Source organism: Parus major, chromosome 7, assembly GCF_001522545.3.
Source record: "Parus major isolate Abel chromosome 7, Parus_major1.1, whole genome shotgun sequence".
NCBI lineage: Eukaryota > Metazoa > Chordata > Aves > Passeriformes > Paridae > Parus > Parus major.
The window spans coordinates 20,768,622-20,787,361 of NC_031776.1; the positions used below are offsets into that span (position 1 = coordinate 20,768,622).

General features: G+C 33.9%; 1 protein-coding gene across 4 annotated transcripts in view; it reads left to right on the top strand.

Annotated features, from left to right (window-relative positions):
• Positions 1-18,740, top strand: part of FAP (fibroblast activation protein alpha) — a 41,192-nt gene that overhangs the window by 16,847 nt on the left and 5,605 nt on the right. For 3 of the 4 annotated variants that reach the window (XM_015634940.2, XM_015634942.2, XM_015634941.3), the window contains 12 exons: positions 240-375; positions 3,221-3,265; positions 4,334-4,438; positions 4,524-4,594; positions 5,194-5,247; positions 5,579-5,703; positions 6,909-6,956; positions 9,849-9,947; positions 10,657-10,726; positions 11,943-12,137; positions 13,887-13,941; positions 16,294-16,393. In XM_015634940.2, coding sequence (XP_015490426.1) covers positions 240-375; positions 3,221-3,265; positions 4,334-4,438; positions 4,524-4,594; positions 5,194-5,247; positions 5,579-5,703; positions 6,909-6,956; positions 9,849-9,947; positions 10,657-10,726; positions 11,943-12,137; positions 13,887-13,941; positions 16,294-16,393 — 1,103 coding nt within the window. Of the gene's footprint in view, positions 1-239; positions 376-3,220; positions 3,266-4,333; positions 4,439-4,523; positions 4,595-5,193; positions 5,248-5,578; positions 5,704-6,908; positions 6,957-9,848; positions 9,948-10,656; positions 10,727-11,942; positions 12,138-13,886; positions 13,942-15,576; positions 16,164-16,293; positions 16,394-18,740 lie in introns of those variants that run through there. The other variant, XM_019007532.2, reaches the window with a different exon arrangement.

Below are 18,740 nucleotides of genomic sequence, written 5' to 3' on the forward strand. Positions count from 1 at the left end.
TTAAACACTTGAACCTCTGAGTTACACTTTTTCCGAGAGTATACTGCCATATTAAACTCCTAGAAGGATCAGAAGCTAACTAGAAATACTGTATTTTTATTTTGGTTGCCCATGTGATACATTGTTAAAAAGGATAAAAAAGTACCCAAATAGCAATGTGGGGGGTGGAATCTGTAACAATGTTTCCATACTCTTGTTTTTTTAATAACCATCATTTCTTCCTTTTTTATATATTTCAGTGATCACTATTTTACTTGGCTTACTTGGGTAACAGATACTCGAATCTGTGTGCAGTGGCTGAAAAGAATACAGAATTTTTCAGTCTTAGCTATCTGTGACTTCAAAGAGCATTCAAATACTTGGGACTGTCCAGAGGTAATGAAGTTGGAAAAAAATTTAAAATTACTGAAATTAGTATTTGGTAATTCCTGCCCTAATTATATTTTACAGTAATTTATCACAATAATCTTTTACTAGTAGTGATACCTTTTTCATGATTCATTTTAATTGCTGGAAGAAGGATGAAAAATATTAATTACTCCAGGAAATAAAATCACATTTTTTCCTTGTGAAGCTTAAATAACAAACAAAACGACAACAACAACCACCACCACCAGAAAAATGCTATTGAGAAGCTTTCAGTAATGTTTATTTACTTCTTGTGTTAATATCTTCAGAAGTGGAACCATATAAGATCTGTATTTTTTTTAAAGAAAATCTTATTATGCCATGTTGAAATTCCATACTAATTCTAACTAAATAATGTCCTTTTAGATGAATGTTAGATTATTTGAAAGAACATACACATTAACAGTGAGGCAGGTTTTCTGGAAGAAGAAATTCTTCTGTTTTATCAAATCATACAGTTCTAGACAGTAAGCAAGTTTTCAGAAATACAAACAGATCTGAAAAGAAAACTTCAGGCTAATTGCAACAGTAACTGCATTTGGTTTCAATATGTAATTCTATGATTTATTCAGTTGGGAAAGAAGACTGTTCTGCTGAACAGAACAGAGCTTTGTAAAGCCTGAAAGGTGTACACACAGATAAATTCATATGGATCCTGAAGTAAAGACAACCCTGATTTTCAGTAACTCTAGTACAGAGGTCTCATTTGTTGTCTTTTCGTATTGGTGCTTTTGGCTTGTCTTGTTGGTTCATGGTACAGAAACCCTATTAAAAGTAACATTAGGTGAAACCTTGAACTAATGGGAAATGAAAGGGAAGAATATTGGTAAAAGCTTTCTGTATAACTGATCAATTATAAATTCAGAGTTTATTTATACAGCCTTTTCAAGCTGAAAATAATTTTTACTCCTCTTTAACATGAAAATTGTTGCAAACTTAAAGGGAATTTAAAATCCTATTATTTCAAAAACATTGTCATTGAAGTAGTATTCTACAGATAAATATTGTAATTTATTAGGGAAAAAAATCATGTTTAATGCAGCATTTGCTGTATTTCCTAATTGTTCCACTTTATAGGTACATTAACACTGAAACTCTACCCTACCTCCAAGTTATATCTTAATAATTGCATATTTTAATTGAAAGGAGAAAATATATAAGGTTTCTAGGATTCTACCACAATCCACTGAAGTACTTTAACACAAGCTTAACTTTTAGCACATAACCAGTTTTATTTACTTCAGTAGAACTGTTTATGTGTTTAAAATTAAGCATGTGCTTAATTGCTTTGCTGGAACCAGACCAGACCAGACCAATTAGCATCTTTCAGGACTGTGTTCATGATCCTTGTTTAATTGCATTTCTCCATGAAACCTTATTTATGGAGTCACTACTGACGTTTCTATAATTCTATATTTATACAGTGATACAATGCTTTTATCACATTAAAGTTTGCACAAATGGCCAATCGAAGGAGTGTGAACAGATGGGACTGCTGCATTAGCTCTATTTGCCATTAGAAAGTATATCTCTGAACATTTCCTTTGGCAAAAACAGTTCTCTTGTTGAATTCAGATTGTATTGAGTCTCTAATGTACAATAGATGTGCTATGTTTTATGTATTTGAAAATAATAATAAAATATAATCTACATAATTTTCCTAAAGTGTAGATTCATCAGAAATGTTCACATGTTCAACTCTTGCTCATGTGACTAGACCACAGAAACCAGGATGAGCAGTGGAACTATTCATATGAATAAAAGGTAGACATGCCTTGTGAAATTGAGACTACTCAAATGAGAAAAGTTAAATATATCCCTAATGTACTATGTCATCAAGATCTGAGTCTTAATTTAAAGAAAGGAAAATACTGTTAGGATGGAGATGTAAAACAATACATCCTATTTTTATTATCTTGAAGTAAAATCCATCTTTCCACTTGCTCAGTGGAGCCCTTGCAAAGTACTAAATAGTCTTCTAAAGGACAAGGACCTGCAACTTTTCCTCAAGTCACTTTGTGGGGATTAAGTTAGAAGGGAGAACAAGTGATTTTAAATAGTAATGAGATTATGTTGAAGATAAGAAATACAAATCATATTCTTAGAAAGAAAATTTATTAAATGTATTTCAGACTGTGAAAAAAAACGTGCTGAATGAACAATATAAAGAAAAAAAATTCACAAGATTAAAAAATAATTACATTGATGTAATGCAGAATTTTTTAATATATCGCTAAAACCTCTACAAGCAAAATGTAAGTTCAAATGTAAAAGCACCTTTAGCTGCATCATTCATGATCAATATAAGTCTGTTTCCAAATCAGCTTTAACAACAAGGAGTTAAGATCTTCTAAATTTATATTCATGGTCTCAGGATGCATAGTAGTCACATCATCCACTACTGTAAATCAACATCACAGCTCTGAAATCAAAGAAAATATAAACCATCTGAAAATCTAAATCAAATTTTAGTATTAATGTTCCTGATATTATTTTACTTGGATCTTTGCCAAAAAAATAATGAGATTAAGTAGTTATTCATTCTTGTTTTCTGTGAAAAAGTTGCATAATTGCTTTAAATTTTATTTAAGTCTGATAACAGCTGTTAAAAACAATAATTTTATTAATGTAATGATTTTAATACAGCAATGTTATTTACTTAGAAAACCTCCAACTCTCTGAACCTTCACAGCAGATAATCTAAAATTCTTTTTTACAGGCAGCTACTGATTTATTTGAAGATTTTGAATCTCCATAAACTCAATCTTCTTAAAGAGACACTAAAGAGTGTATGTTTGCTTTTGTTTTTCAGAATCAGCAGCACATAGAAGAGAGTCAAACAGGATGGGCAGGCGGAGTAGGTTTTCTTGTTGTATTCTATTTTAATTCAGTTAGCTACAGCTTCCTGCATCTTCCATCAGTGTTTTGAAACATGAAGCACCCTTCTGAGATATACAGCACTGCTTAGATTTGTTGCCCTGCAGGACTGAGACTTTTAATGCTGTTCTAGATGTAGTATCTGGCTACCTGCTTTCTAAATTTAAAAACCTATTTCTGTCCTGACCAACTGACTAGACAGCAAAGTTGGTCAAGAAAGAAATTAATGAAGGGAGGAAAGTAATGAAAAGAGATAGATTTATAGTTCAATGTAATCCTTGGAAGCATTCTGGAGCCAAAGAATAGATGTAAAATTCCTCTGGTGGCACTAACACAAGGGATGAAATGGGCTATCATGGTGTCTTAAGAATAAAACCTGTCTATCAGAACAGTTTTATTGCCAAGTGCTGCACATCTTCAGCTAGGAGGGAACCTTCAAGGTAAGATACCCCACTTAGAATGGCAGCTGATACTGCTCTGGAGTTAACTCTCAGCAAAAGATGTTTTCTCTGCCCAGTAACCCTAGACAACCATATACTTTTGGAAACTTGCAGTAAAAACAAACCTACAAGGAAATTGTAAGAGCATGAGATCAGTATTTACAGTCATGTAGTCCAACAGCGAATATGTAGTGTTGCTTATATTTACTTTCAGGCAGGGGAAGTTAACAGAATCAAGTGTGAACCTCACACTGCCTGAATATCCTGCAGTGGACTTAACAATACACATAAGTTTTCAGTGCACTGTCCCTTAAGTGATGCTTTAATGTGAAGATCATATATTTACAAAGATTAGTTATTTTACTTGATTATTTCCTTTTTATGTTTTTTTTTTACACTTCATTTGAGGTTCTGATGACAGATTTTTTTTTACAGAAATTGTAACATCTATGGGGAGATTGAATATCACAGGTACAAACTTGTGCAAAGTAGTTTGTCCCATTTGAACTGACTGAATAGTCTTGTTACTTTTCATATGTGAAACAAAATCTGCCAAATGGCTTGGACAATCTTATGTCTCATCTACTATTTTTCTTCTGTTGTTTCAGTTCTTTGTTTCTGCACCATATTTTACATCAGACAGCAGTTCATACTACAAAATTTTTAGTGACAAAAATGGTTATAAGCACATTCATTACATCAATGGCTCTGTGGTAAGTCAAGCAAAGTGATTTACATTAATCTACTGTCCTGAAATAGGTCTGTAATATTCAGTAACCTTTATGTCTTGCTACACAGGAGAATGCAATCCAAGTTACAAGTGGAGAATGGGAGGCAATATATATTTTCAGAGTAACAAATGATGCAATGTAAGTGTCATGAAGAAAAAAGGTTGTGAGTGTTGTCAGTAAAGGCAACACTTAATCATTTGAACACCGTTTGTTGACTCGTCAGATTATGATTAGGTGTAATTTATTTTTGTCTGAATGCATCCACAACAAATTTTTATATGCTAAGGCACTGCATATGTTTGTAAATACGATTTACTTATGAAAGATTCTTTACAAATTCCCCTCAATTTTCTATTTATTTTTATCACCCATCCTGGAGAGGCTTATTTAAAAACACTTAATTTAATCATGTTGTTAACCCTCACTCAATTTGCAGTTACTTGTAATTTTATGATCTCTCATTCAGCTTACTGTATAGCTAGAAATATCTTACATAAGTGGAGAGATTAGCTCTTGAGAATTAAGATAGAGCTCCTATTTATATAGCTTATGTGTAACCTAATCATAGTCCAAGCAAAGATTTATTAAGGTGAAAGGTATGTAAGCTTAACTACTCTTCCATCACATGCAGAAATCTCAAAAAGTCTAATTAACTTCCAAGACGGCTTTTCATCTTGATGCTCGTTCATAGGTCATCACTTTATGGATTATTTATTAACATATAAATGAATTTGCAGTTTCTATTCAAGCAATGAATTTGAAGGCTATCCAGGAAGAAGGAATATTTACAAGTAAGTGTCATCAACATTATCTTAATGATAGTAGGTTAATAGAAGATGTCTCTGAATTTGTCAATAAAAAGATTTAGTTTTAAGTTGTTTAATGTGTAATTTCACAAGCTATTTAAACTAAATCTTAACCTCAGATTCTATCTGACAATTGAAGAGAAATGACATCTAACTTTTAAATATACCCTTGAGGAAAAATTGATAAAAACACCAGGCATTTTTTTTTAAATTAAGTTTCCTGAAAGTACAGGGCCTGCTTTCAAGTATATGAGACAGACACATGTAAAGGTAATTTTAGCAAAATAACAATTGCTTTATTTGATTTTTCCCTTAGAATTAGCACTGGAAGTAAACCTATGAGAAAACAATGCATTACTTGCAATTTAAGGAAAGAGAGATGTCAGTATTATACAGCAAGATTCAGTGAACGTTCTACGTATTATGCCTTGATCTGTTATGGTATGTATGGCATGGGAGCAAACATTTAATCAGTTGTTCTTTAATATTTATCAGCACTGTAGTTAATACTGATTATCCCAAATGATTTTTGTATGGCTCACAGAAATTTCACAATAACCAGGAAATATTTCCAGAGACTTTCCATGTTCAAAAATTTTGTGAGGATGTTTCAGTAAATACAGATGTATTAAGGATTTTTTTACTTTTTCAACAAAAAGCTTGATATTTTGAGAATTAAAAACAAATTAAAATTTGTGAATGTCCTTCATGTCACAAAACAGATTTTAAAACATGAGGGCCATGGTTTTTTCTTGCAGCAGCCAGAGCAGGATTTATAAACATATACTGTTTTCCAGTTTATGTGATCAAGGTTAGCTGTGAGAAACTACTTTACTCTGTTTCCCAACTGAAATTAAGACCTGTGTCAGCCATAAATGTTGGGTATTTAGCACCTGAAAACTTTTTTAATAACTGATCTAAGAAAAATTCAGTTCAAGATATGTGATCATTGAATCCATGTGCAAGACATAAGTATTAAATGAAGTCTTATCTCTTTTTTATAAATTAGGTGACTTGAGTGATCTGAGGTTTCATACATTGCTGTACTCAAAAAACAGTGATATCTCGATCTAAAAAGAGGAAAAATATCCAAGGTTTTCCTTTTGTGTACTTCTTATAAAGTTTACTCTTCTTATGATTCTGCACTGACTGATCAGCTGAAAAGTTCCTTAGAACTTCTGTTGAGCAGAGAACCAAATGTAGCAAATAACAACACCTTTCAATCATTCTTGCACAAAATAGTCAGTAAGGTCGTCACCATGTGAAAGGCACTCACCTTCACAAATTCAATGTGACATGTTCTCAGAAGAATATTTCACATTGTTAGTTCTGCATTCACCTTATGTAATCACATCTCAGGTATTAACTAGATGTCACTTCATCTCTAGGGAGGAAGCCTTAGTAGATTTAAAGTTGCTTCTACTATGTTTGCTAAGCAATGCCTGTATATATACAAGTCTTTGTACACACAGTACCTTATGTATTGCAGCAGGGACTAGTGAGTTATACAGCAGAGAAGATTCAGATTTCTGCATCAACTTGGAGCTCTTTAACTCCTGTTAATTATCAGTGTTAATGTAATACATACTGCATCACCAAATTCCAGCTTCAGACTGTAAACTGACTTTTTATCATTCTTACAACAGGTCCTGGGATTCCCATTTCTACTCTTTTTGAGAACCGTGGTGATAGAGGTACCGCAAGTATACTGCCTATTTCTGAGCAACTGGTATACTCCTTTACCTCTAATCCAGATGAAGGTCTTTTAATACAGTACTTAGAATTGTGATCAAAAGCCTTTCATCTTGTTTGGTGTTCAGATAACTAGTGATTAGTTAATCGATAATCTTTCTCGATTTGCTCCAAAATCCAAATGTGAATTAACACACTAATGCATTTATCTCAATTCCTGAGTCCAGCACTTTTATAGCATCCTGTTGTTTTTCCTGATTACACACTATAGATAAAATGAACATGGACAGCTCTTTATCTACCAAAATTTGAGTCAAACTTCGTAGAAAAAATTATTTTGAAATCTATATTTCTTTTCACATTTGGATGAACACAAGACTTTGTTTTTCATGAGGCAACACTATCTTGTACAAAAGACTATAGTGTACTGTTTAGTTTACAGTTTGACCTATTGTGCTGTACTAATTAGAATTTGGATCAATGATTTCCTGTGCAGCCATCAGTAGAGATGTCAGAGAAGAGCAGAAGCTCTTTCAGATGATCCATTCAAGTAACTGCTTCAGACAAGGTGTAATTATTGATACAAAGTGTGATTTTCAGCAAGAAACACTCAGAGCCTTTATTCTTTAAGTAGCCTGTTAGTGAAGACTGTTTGCAATCAAGCCAAGCAGGAATTTTCTAACTATGAAAATATTACTTGTTCTGCAATTAATCTTCTTTCTCTTCTTCTTCTTTCTCTTCTCTTCTTCCTTGTTTTTTCCCTAAAAGTTCTTCTCCAACTTTAAGCCTTCAGTTCCTGCGATGTTATGAAAACTAGCATGGTTCTGTATAAACATCAGTGATTTAGCATTCCCTTCCTTCCCCAAAAATCAGTGGAAATGAGCTGCTGGTTGTAATGGTCCTTACAGTTCAGTCTGCATTGATAACTCACTGTTAGCTGAGTGCTGTCTGACCAAAAGACACACAAATGCATAAGGAAGACAAAAGTCACAATATTGTCAAACTAACTTAATCCATGGTAATTCATGTAGAATTCAGTGAACTACAAGATCATATTATTCAGACTCTGGTAGTAGTTGGTACATCTTATTTTATAACTACTTAAATTGTTTTGCAAATGGAAAGGATAGGCTAATGTGTCTATTGCAGTTATGGTATAGAAACACTGTGTTCTGGTATTTCTTTTGGTTTAAATAGATTTAAAGGTTTAAATACAGTGCATGCATGGATTTTTTTTTTTTTTTTTTTTTTTTTAATATTTGATCCATTGTTGTAGCTCTCTGTTTTTCCTGATTCACTCTTACCTTTTATGTAAAGGTCACCTACTATCTTATGAAACTATGCATTGTTTGAAATGCAACTAAGTGCCCAACTGCAGTTATGTGTTTCTTAACCTCTCTGCAGCAGAGAACAATTTCCTGTAATGGATTTTCACCACTGGTTTCATCATGCCTCCCTCTTCTGTGCTGTTATTCTTAGGAAGAAAAACAAATTCAGGCTTCTCTTTGACTTCTTCATTACCTTTTTTGAATTAATTTTCCTTCAGTTCCTTGCTTTCATAATCTCTTCTGTGGTGCAAAACTATTTTTAGTAAAACCATTTTCATTGAAGTTGGCAGCATTTTAAAAGTATATCATCCATGAATTTTAGTAGGAGACAGTTAAACTGACATAGATCAGTTTGGAAGTTCCTTCCAGAATGCCTAAAATTCAGTTGTGGTAATGGGGAAATTTCAAGAGTTTTGAGGGGAAGGATGGAAAAGGGTTCAGCTAAGTTTGCATGAGCATCCGAAGGCAGGATGATCTTTCAGCCATAAAAAAATCACTTGAATCTGCAAAACTTGTCAAGAGTACTTTGAAAGAACAAATTCCAGTACTATATTTCTGGCATGTCCTAAGCACTACCTAGCTCAATATATGTTGAGAGAAGAATACTTCTTGTACTTTTTTGAATGTTTCCAGAAACAAGGAGGAGGGAGAGGTAAAGGAAAAAAAGAAAAATCTCCTGCAGTTTTAAAAAGTTCTTTCATTCTTAAAGTGAAGCTAAGAAGCTAAAAGTCACAGATTTCCATTATGTTTCCAATATTCTTCATCCCTCACTACTCATGGGAAAACACATAAATAAACAAGACCCAGTGGATTCATAATAAACAGTTCTGCAGTCTGTCCTGTAAGTTAATTAAATTTTAAACAGTGATTTTTAAATTATGTAAGTGTAAATTTGGTCTAGAGCAAGTAAAACAGTAAATGTTGGTACAGTTTAGATTTTTAAAAGAGAAAAAAAGGAAAGAAAGGTTTACAAAGTGAGCAGTAATAAGGACAGTAAGATGGTAAGTCTGGTATTTTTGTATTGTACAGTGGTTGAATGAAGCTTTGCCATAACTCCTTGAGAAATTGAATTTCCTGCATTACCCAGAAACAAGATTTTCCCTTAGGATTGTGTGCTTGACCACACTACCCAAAGGTCTCGGAGGTTAAACTGATGTTAGTCTGATGAGCGAGAGAGGAGATGCAGTGTTCTGCACAGTGCCATGAATTTTGCATTTCTAGCTCCCCCATTTTACAAAACTGGGATGAGGGATCTGCAGGAGAAAGCTGTTTCTTCTTAACATGCGGGACTCTAACACTCAGAGGCAACATGTGAAATGATTTGCATTGCAAAATGTACATCCTATAAAAATCTAACGAGTATTTGTGCACTGCAATACCAATGCTTTTCTTCCATTTAGCTATGTGATCAAGCCCAATTAGAAGTGTCTGAGTGGATTTCATTGCTCTGCTTGTGAAATTCACAGATTTCCTTTTTGTTCTAATAGCACAAAGGAAAGGAATCTTAATTACTGAAGAGAAATTAACAATACATCTGTTAATAATTCGAGCATTTCTTTTACTTAGAACTCAGAGTATTGGAAGACAATTGGGAATTGCAGTCTGCTTTGCAAGAGATCAGACTGCCAAAAGAAGAAATTAATAAGCTTGAAGTGGATGGTATAAGTAAGAATTACACATCTTTATTGTAACTTTTTATTCTTACCATTGTAATATTTTGCCTTAATTTTTCTATAGTAAATATTGTCTTTCTGTAGAGGAAAGTTGCCAGTCAGATAGGGAAGAGGCCTGGTTCTGCCCTTTTCAATAACAGCTAATTTGTCCATGCCTCAGGGTACCTCTCAGTAAAATAGTAGTTAAAATACATTTGTTTCACAACACAAGTTTTTTAAAAATCTTTAATACTATTGGAAAAGAGTTTAAACATTGTGTAAAAACAATATAATATCGTGGTAATAAAATGAGAAATGTAAACTGCTGTTCATGTGTTACACATTATACTGACTTGCTTGCACTGTTCTTTTTAGTATGACTTACCAATAGTATTCCATGTTAAAAAATCAGTGTAAAGTTTCCAAAACTAATATCTGATAATCTTAAAACAGTTATGCTTTTCTAGGCACCTGGAAAAACTGATAACCTTGACTTTTGTGAAGTAATAATTTAATGCATAGCTAAATTTAAGTAAATGTGGCTTTCTTCAAGTCTGTTCTTCAACAGCTCAATAGAAACAGTTAATTGCATCAGTTCTGTGATTCACAGTTCGTGCGTTGTGTACTATGCTGATTCATGTTCATATACTGTTACACCAGGATCTGGATTATGCCTAGAGGAATCATTTCAACCATTAAGAATCTAATTTTGTCTTTTCTAGCTCTGTGGTACAAAATGCTTCTACCTCCACAGTTCGACAGATCTAAGAAGTACCCTCTGCTTATTCAGGTGTATGTAGCTCTTCCTTTGTTTGAATGTTGCTGTTTTGTTAGAAAACATACTTTCTCTAATTTAACAAAACCTGGAACATTTGCAACATTATATAAAGCAAAAGCTAAACTACATAGCTCTGTTTAGTTTGTTGGGTTTTTTTCAATATATTTTTGGAAGAGTAATTCATCCGAATGGAGATCGATAAGGATTTTAATGTTAATCTTTGTGTGGTAAGGATTACTTTCTCACAGAAGGAGAAAGGCTAAAATCATGTGGGCTACTTCTTGTAGATCTTAGCTCTGTTGCTGCTTCTATTTATCATGAGACAGTCTGAAAGTATTGATTTCAGCTTTTCTAATATGAAAAGCTACAAGAGCCTGCTTAATTTTTTAAGAAGAAAACTAAGTCATGTGGACTTGCTTGTTAAGAGCATTTGACATAATTTATTGCAGGCAGAAAAGGCAATGAAAATTGCAGTGGTGAAAAAAATTTAAAGAAAAAAAAAGATGCAGAAAGGAGAGCTGAGTGGGTGTAATAAACTTTACATCATTTTTTATTAACCAGTGATGATCCTAAGGTCCAAAAATGCTAGGTATGTTTGAAGTTCAGAGCAGATGAGTCCTGTCCTTGAGGTCAAATGTGTAATTTGCATTAGGCCATTCTCATGAGGAGTGTGTCTGTATTGGTCAACTATGTGGGGTGTGTTCTGCCTGCAGCTCCAACAGCACATGATATTCCCTACTGAAACAAATAAGGTCTGTGGATAGCCAAAAAGTGTAAGGAGCTGTATTTCTTTTTATTCTTTTCTTTGGCATTACTAACTGCATGTGGAAATCAAATGTAAAAAAGCAGAAAAACACCAAAAACGGCTGTTACTCCTTAGGAATTTGGAGAGAGCGAAGAATTGAATCTTTGAGGGATGGCTCTTCCAAAGATTCCCCTTAGCACAAGCAGCTGATACTGTACTACTTAGTCTGAGCTGAAACTAATTATTTGCCTTAGAAAAAAATATAAATTATTAAAATATATTTTAGATAGCAAAATCTCATAACTACATGAAAATAATAGTACATGAAAATAGAAAATTTGTTTACGGAGCTCTCTGAACCACAGTCATGTAGCAAAATACGTGTGGACAAGATGTTATCAGTACTGATAGCTATAGTCCAGTGTCCAATAACCATTTATAAATATGTAAATATAAGTTGAAAATGTGTGAATTTTCTTCCTCAGGTATGGAGGACCTTGCAGTCAGAATGTAAAGGAAACCTTTAGCATTAGCTGGATAACCTATCTTGCAAGCAAAGAGGGAATTATTGTTGCTCTGGTAGATGGCAGAGGGACAGCTTATCAAGGTGACAAGATTTTGCATGCAGTATATCGAAGACTTGGAGTTTATGAAGTTGAGGACCAAATCTCAGCAGTTAAGTAAGTAGATTATCACCCTGTATAGCTGTTTTGTTTGCATACCACTAAGTAGTAAGGTGAAAGAAATATTTAATTCTCAGCCTTTCTTTTGAAGACCTGAGGCCTCCAGGATTTAAGGAAAAATAAAATATTAGTGTTTGCATGATACAGTGAGGTTTTTTCTGGTATATTAAGTCCATATATGACTAAGTCCACTTGCATTGCGTAAGAGAATCGTTAGAGGTTTCAATCCTAAGGCTAAAGAAATACAATTGTCAGTGGTGAGAGGTAACTTAGGTAACAGTTGATAGTGGTGAGATGTATCTTAGCTGGAAATTGGGTGTAGCAACCCAGGTTTTCACAGCTTTCTCTGCATGTTTGAGAGCACTGCCTGTACTTTTAAGTATGTGTGAGGAGGATATCTGTTCCTTCCTCTTTCTGCTTTGTGATAATTCATTTCCTCCTCAATGTTATAAATATAAATGCACCATTATCCTTTTCAATGATAAATGAAACAGAATAGCTGTATATCATGTCAAGTTTTTCTATTATTCTATTATTTTATTTTCTATCTTGACATGCTTAGGAGGAGTGGCATACTTCAAATATCACAAGAATGCTTCTATATTATTCTGAATCGTCACTCAGACATAGAATATCAGAGGGAACCTAAACTGATTCTGCAATTGCAAAATCTGCTGAGACAGGCCATGAAAAAATGACCTCAGACTTCACACTTCCCAGTTTTCTGTCAGCACCTAGACTAAATTTTTATTCAGTTAAATGTAGTGCATTCCATCTTCCTGAGCTAACACATGGATTAAGATGCATGATTTTTAGAGAGCTTCTATACTCTAGTGGGAAGTTCTTGGAGGGGCTTTTACTGTAGGTGGAGCCCCAGGGATTAAGACAGTAATATGACAAAACTGAATAATTTTTTTGGCTTTTCTAACTGTCCCACCCAGATAGTATCCCACATTTTGGGTGTTGTCACTTCACTTGGGCATGTCCTAGTAAATAAGGCTACTATATGTCCTGATGTGTATCTGAACCTATTGTGTTTATCTGTCACTCTCAACCCTTTGTGGTCTTTTGTCTCATCCTCTTTCCTTTGCTAAAGGTGTTGCTAATACATCTTTAGAATTACAGTCTCTACATTCTGATGCAGGATATTTGTAGTAAACCTAATATTTATGGTTCTTTTTGATCTGTTTCACTCTTGAGAGAATAAGAAGTTTTGCACCTTTTATACATTTCAAGCTTATTACCTACTTGGAGCGTTAGTAGATGATTCCTTCATTATTATTTTTATTAAAGAGCTTTTTACTTTTCAGGCACATAAAAACTTATTTCTACAGAGAATCCCTAGTCTCCTCAGAAATTGATACTGTTCCTCTTGAGAAATCAAAGTATTAACTCACTGTGACATCAGTATATTGAGTATCTTGCACAATAAAGTCTGAATGTTTGGCACCTAAAGCAATGAAAATTATCCTTTTCCACTGGAACAAAAATTATTATGACAAAAATATTCATTTTAGTATTTTTTTATTCTTCCAGGAAAAGTTCTTCTTCTTCCCTTTCAACACCTATTGATTGAATAGTTGATACTTTGTAGAAATCAGATATGCTATGTTGATTGTCAGTTTGCTCAAATTGGTGGGATATCTGGGAAAAAAAAGCCAAAGAAAAACTATTTTTTGCTAATTTGTTATTGTACTAGCAATTTTTGTAATAATGCATTTATTTCTGTGATTTTATTTTCCACAGAAAATTTATAGAAATGGGCTTTATTGATGAGAAACGAATAGCAATATGGGGCTGGGTAAGTGATTGGAGTTTTTATATCTATCTTTAAATAATCCTGCAGTATATTTTTTTAATTGTTCTTCCTTATTCTGTCCTAACTATGTATAAAATTTCTTCTGCAACTGTGTGATGGTATTGCCAAAGGGGATGGTTCCTGCTGGTACTTATATATGTGCAATTGCAACAGTTTAAGCCCCCAAAAATGAATCTTTGGCAGCTCAAGAGAGAATTTTGAAAAGCTCATATCTAATACGTTGTTTGGACTGTTAAGACATTTTAATTGGCTTTACTTTTAACTTAGGGACTTACTGACATAGTGTCAAAATTCCAATATTGTCCTTTCTGATCTGAGATTAAAATAGTGAGAAAAGTCCTATGACTATCTCTCACCAGAAAATGTGACCCCTGCATCATCCTGAATCACTGTGTGCTTGGCTGGCTTTGCAGTGGTCATCAGGGATGGGTCTGAGGGGTTTACAACACTGACAGCTTCACCAAGACATGGAAAAATTGGACAGTATGGGAGTCATTTCAAATTATTAGCCAGTCTATTTTTCATCTTTTTTTCTTCATGTATTTTAATTTGTAATGCTCCCAGAACCTTTAATAGCCAGATGTATTGCCTGATCTTAGCACATTAGCAGAGCTGCTAAAATCTTTGAAGCTTCTACCAACCAATATTTAAGTTGCTTTGGTACAGTAACTACTGTAACACCAGAATAAAATGGATACCATATGGTGAAATTAAGTGATGCAAACACTTAGGAGTGAATAATTCTAAAGTGATATTAGGTAATTTAAGGCCCCAAGAAAATATTTTCTTTTTTAATTCACATCATATTTTATTTCACCACAGTGTTTCCAGAACCAACTAAGAGCTTGGACACATTGTATTCCAGTAGTGGATATAATATTAAAATAAAGGCATTACTGCCAAGCCTATCAGTCTTTTTTTCCAATTTAGTTCAAATTTATTGTATCATTTCTTGGTCTGTAAGCTTTGAAAGGAGTTGAAAGGTGTTTCCTTATTTGTAGGCTGCACCTTGACAAGTGTGCATAAACTTGTTTTCAGACTCACCAAACTCTTCAAGATGGCAAAGGCTCTTAAATAATTACTAAAGCAATTTGGTTGTGAATCCAATCTCTCTCAGCCTGTTACACTGAATATATTTATCTGCTCAATCCTAATCCCTTACTTTTTAGCCTTGTGGACTGATCTTTTGAAAGATCAAATGAGAAAATCAAATGAGTTGGAAAAACTTCACAAATTACTGTTTCTACTAATATATCCCTCACTATCATTTCAAGCTGGAAAGTCAAGAGGATGGACTAACTTAACTTCTGTACAAAAGAAAAAATATTTAATAATTCTGCTTATTTCCATTAGTCTTTAATATGCTACTGAAGTAATATTCAGAATTTTTCATGACACATTATATTTTTATTCCTTCCTCCGTTCCAAAGTAAACAGAAACCCATTATTTTGCAAAGACCCTATATGAGTTTTTCCAAACTCAGTTCCACATCTGGTGGAAAGCCAAACCAAAGGCTTTTTATTTACATTATTTTCCTGTCTCAGCCACTAGCCCCATTCAGTTTCACAGACCTATTCTTATATCCAGACTTACTTACTGCTCTACCCCTCTTACAGCCATGAACTTATTCTTCCTTTCTGGAGCCCCGTTTGAGGAATCAGGCCAGAAAGTACTAGGAACAGTGGCAGGCAGTAGGGAGGAATGGCTCCATTCTGAAATGGATGAGTATATTAGTACTGATGATTGCTTCAATATGCTAATCTTTAGCAAAAACTAGGTAATTTGTTAAGGGAGGGGAAAAAAACTCTAACTCTTCTTGGACGTGCACCTTGAAAGGGTGAGAGGCAATGAAAACAAGCTATCAAAAGGAAAGTTTCTGTTTGATTTAGGAAAAAAAATATGACATTACTGTTGAATTCAGATTGAGTGGAGAGGATATGTGCTATGGGTGTGACAGTGATCAGTATCATTTACATCTGAAGTTAGCCCTGTTTCGAGCTACAGGTTCTGTTAGATTACTGTGAAGGATGCTACCAAATTAAATTTCTCGGTGATTGTAAGTGGTAATAAAAGCAGTATCCTGTGATAAAAATTGAAGAAGTAGCAAAAAAAGAAGTGATTTGATAAAATTGTCTAATCTCTCTCACAAGAAATTACATCAGATACATTTGATATCAATAAACTAATTTCAAAAAAGCCTCAACCTTTTGTTACTTTGTCCTCTATGCATTCAAAGCAAATGAGTTAATTTGGAATTAATTTATATGAATTTGATTGAGAAAACAGAATGATACTTTGCTAGCAATTTTAAACTAACTGTGCTTTCCTCCTAGTCCTATGGTGGCTATGTAAGTTCTTTGGCACTTGGATCTGGCAGTGGAGTATTTAAATGTGGAATGGCTGTGGCTCCTGTTTCTAGCTGGGAATATTACGGTATGGAAACTTGTCATAAATACTGACTTGGAAAGCAAGATGTAGCATTTAATGACTTCTTAAATTAAATCATTGCAAGAGACTGGCAATTTGAAACATAAAGACATTCAAATTACCTAGATTTAAAACTTTTAAGACCTTAAGTTTAATGTTTTTCTTGCTGAAAATAACTGAGTGCAACTGGCAGTTTGGAACTGACTTTGTCACAAAGAAGGTATGTCTGGATAATTCCATATGCACTTCTGAAACAGTAAGTATATAAAGCCCTCTCAATAAACTACTATTAAGGAGTGATCTGCCTAAAAGTCCTGTTGAAATTATCACTGAATTCAGAAACAGCTGAACTGATTTATCTGCCAGTAACAGTATCATAGTACATTTCAGCTTCTGACACCACAGATGACCTGTGTCAGGAATCAGTGTTGCTGATGACTGCAAAGTTGTTTCCAAAAACCAGTGGAAAAGAGAAGGATTATTGTGTTTGATATAATTTTTTTTTTTTAATTAAATACTTTTCCCTTTAAATGTTTCTCAGTTCCCTGAGAAATTTTGTATTGTTGTGTTATGATACATATTTTTTTTATGCTTATGGAATTAGGCTCCAAACTGCTGAGAGGAAACATCACTGGAAGTATATTCCCAAGGCCTTCCTGTGTTTCCTGAATAAAGCAGGCACATACTCATACTTGCCGACCTGTTAAGCTTTTGGCATGGTGTTAAGGAACCTTAGTGTAAAAAAAAAATCATGGCATGAATATTTTCAATGAGCAAAATGTAGCACTTTGAACACATTTACTTAGCATATGGTCGTTTTCTAAGGAGTCTTGGTTATGAGAAAATTTTTTTGGTTAAATGGGAAAGATTCCTTCCCTGACTGCTAGCACAGACATTCCTTGTATTTATGGTGTTTTGCAAACAAAGGGGAAAATATTTGTATGACACAGGAAGCATAGTCTTCATGTTTTCACTGGCATCAAGATTTTTTTAAGACATTTTTCTCATGATCACAAAATTATTTCCAGAATACAGGCATAAAGAACTGCTCTTGCAAAAGTCCCTTAATAAAAGATGGGTTATAAAAATTTGTTGCAGCATCACAATTCAAATGAAGTTTTTAAGTTCAAAAAGATTAGACCTGCACCATTGCAATCCCTACATCAGCTGAATTTTCAGGCGGCAATAAAAGAATCTTTCTGAAAACACCCTGGAAAATCCAAACAAGCAAATGTACCTCCACTAAGGAAGGAAGGAAACAGAAGGAAGTCATGAGTCATAGCTTTTTGGCAAACAGATCATTTTAACGTTAAGGTGAGCTGTGCTAGGGGCAAAACTACAGGATGTTACATCCATAAGTCTCTGAGTAGTATCAGTATGTCAGAGGATGTAGTAGCCCCTAGAACTTCTCAATTCTGTCCAGCCCTCTTTTAGATGCACAGATGAGATTCTAGACCATAGCCTTTTGTCAGAAGCTGTCCCATCCCCCTCCATTCTGACTGAGAGTTAGTATCAGCTGAACAGTTATAAGATGGAAAGGAAAATTCCATTAAGAACAATGTATAGTTAAAAGCATTATATCTGTGACTGTTTTATTAAAATTTATTTAAATTCATCTGCTTTTCCTTTCTCAGTAATTGACAAGCTAAATCTTTCACTTAGTCATTATAATGCAATTCTGCTGACCTCTGTGGACTTGTTGTAGCTATATTGGTAAAAGAGTGGAAAATTGGCTCAGAATAGTGTAGAAATGCCAGCCATTCAGAAAGAGTCTGTTTTATTGAAAACTTGAGCCCGATATGGTTGTTTGACACTGTGTTGACAACAGATATTGCACATTTTCTGTTTTCATGGAATGATAAAGGATTTTGATAAAAGACAGGGTACTTAAAATTTTTTGGTACTTATATTACAAATTTTCTTCGGAAGCCTTGCTTGGCTGATCTGGGAGACATAGTACACGTCTTTACTCTCAGTGGTAGAACATGTATATGTATCATTTGATACATAATAAACTATGGGAACAAGAGCATATTGATTAATTTTCTTTGCCTGGGAGGATTCTCATTTCTATTTTCTAACAATTTTTTTCTAATACAGTGTATCAAACTGGACAGCATAGACAATCCCAATTCCTTAATGATTACAATGGCCATCACCTGTCTGTTGAGAGGGAAAGATGATAGCTCTTTTCCAGAAAGCCCTGACTCCCTTAAATAAATAAAATCCTTCTAATACTGCAGCTTGACTGCTCAGTATGTGTCAGTTACTCTTTCAAGGTCATAAAGAAAGTAATCTTCTGGTAGTAGCAGCTGCTGCGTCAGTTTTCCATAAATTTTCATAACAGCTCCTA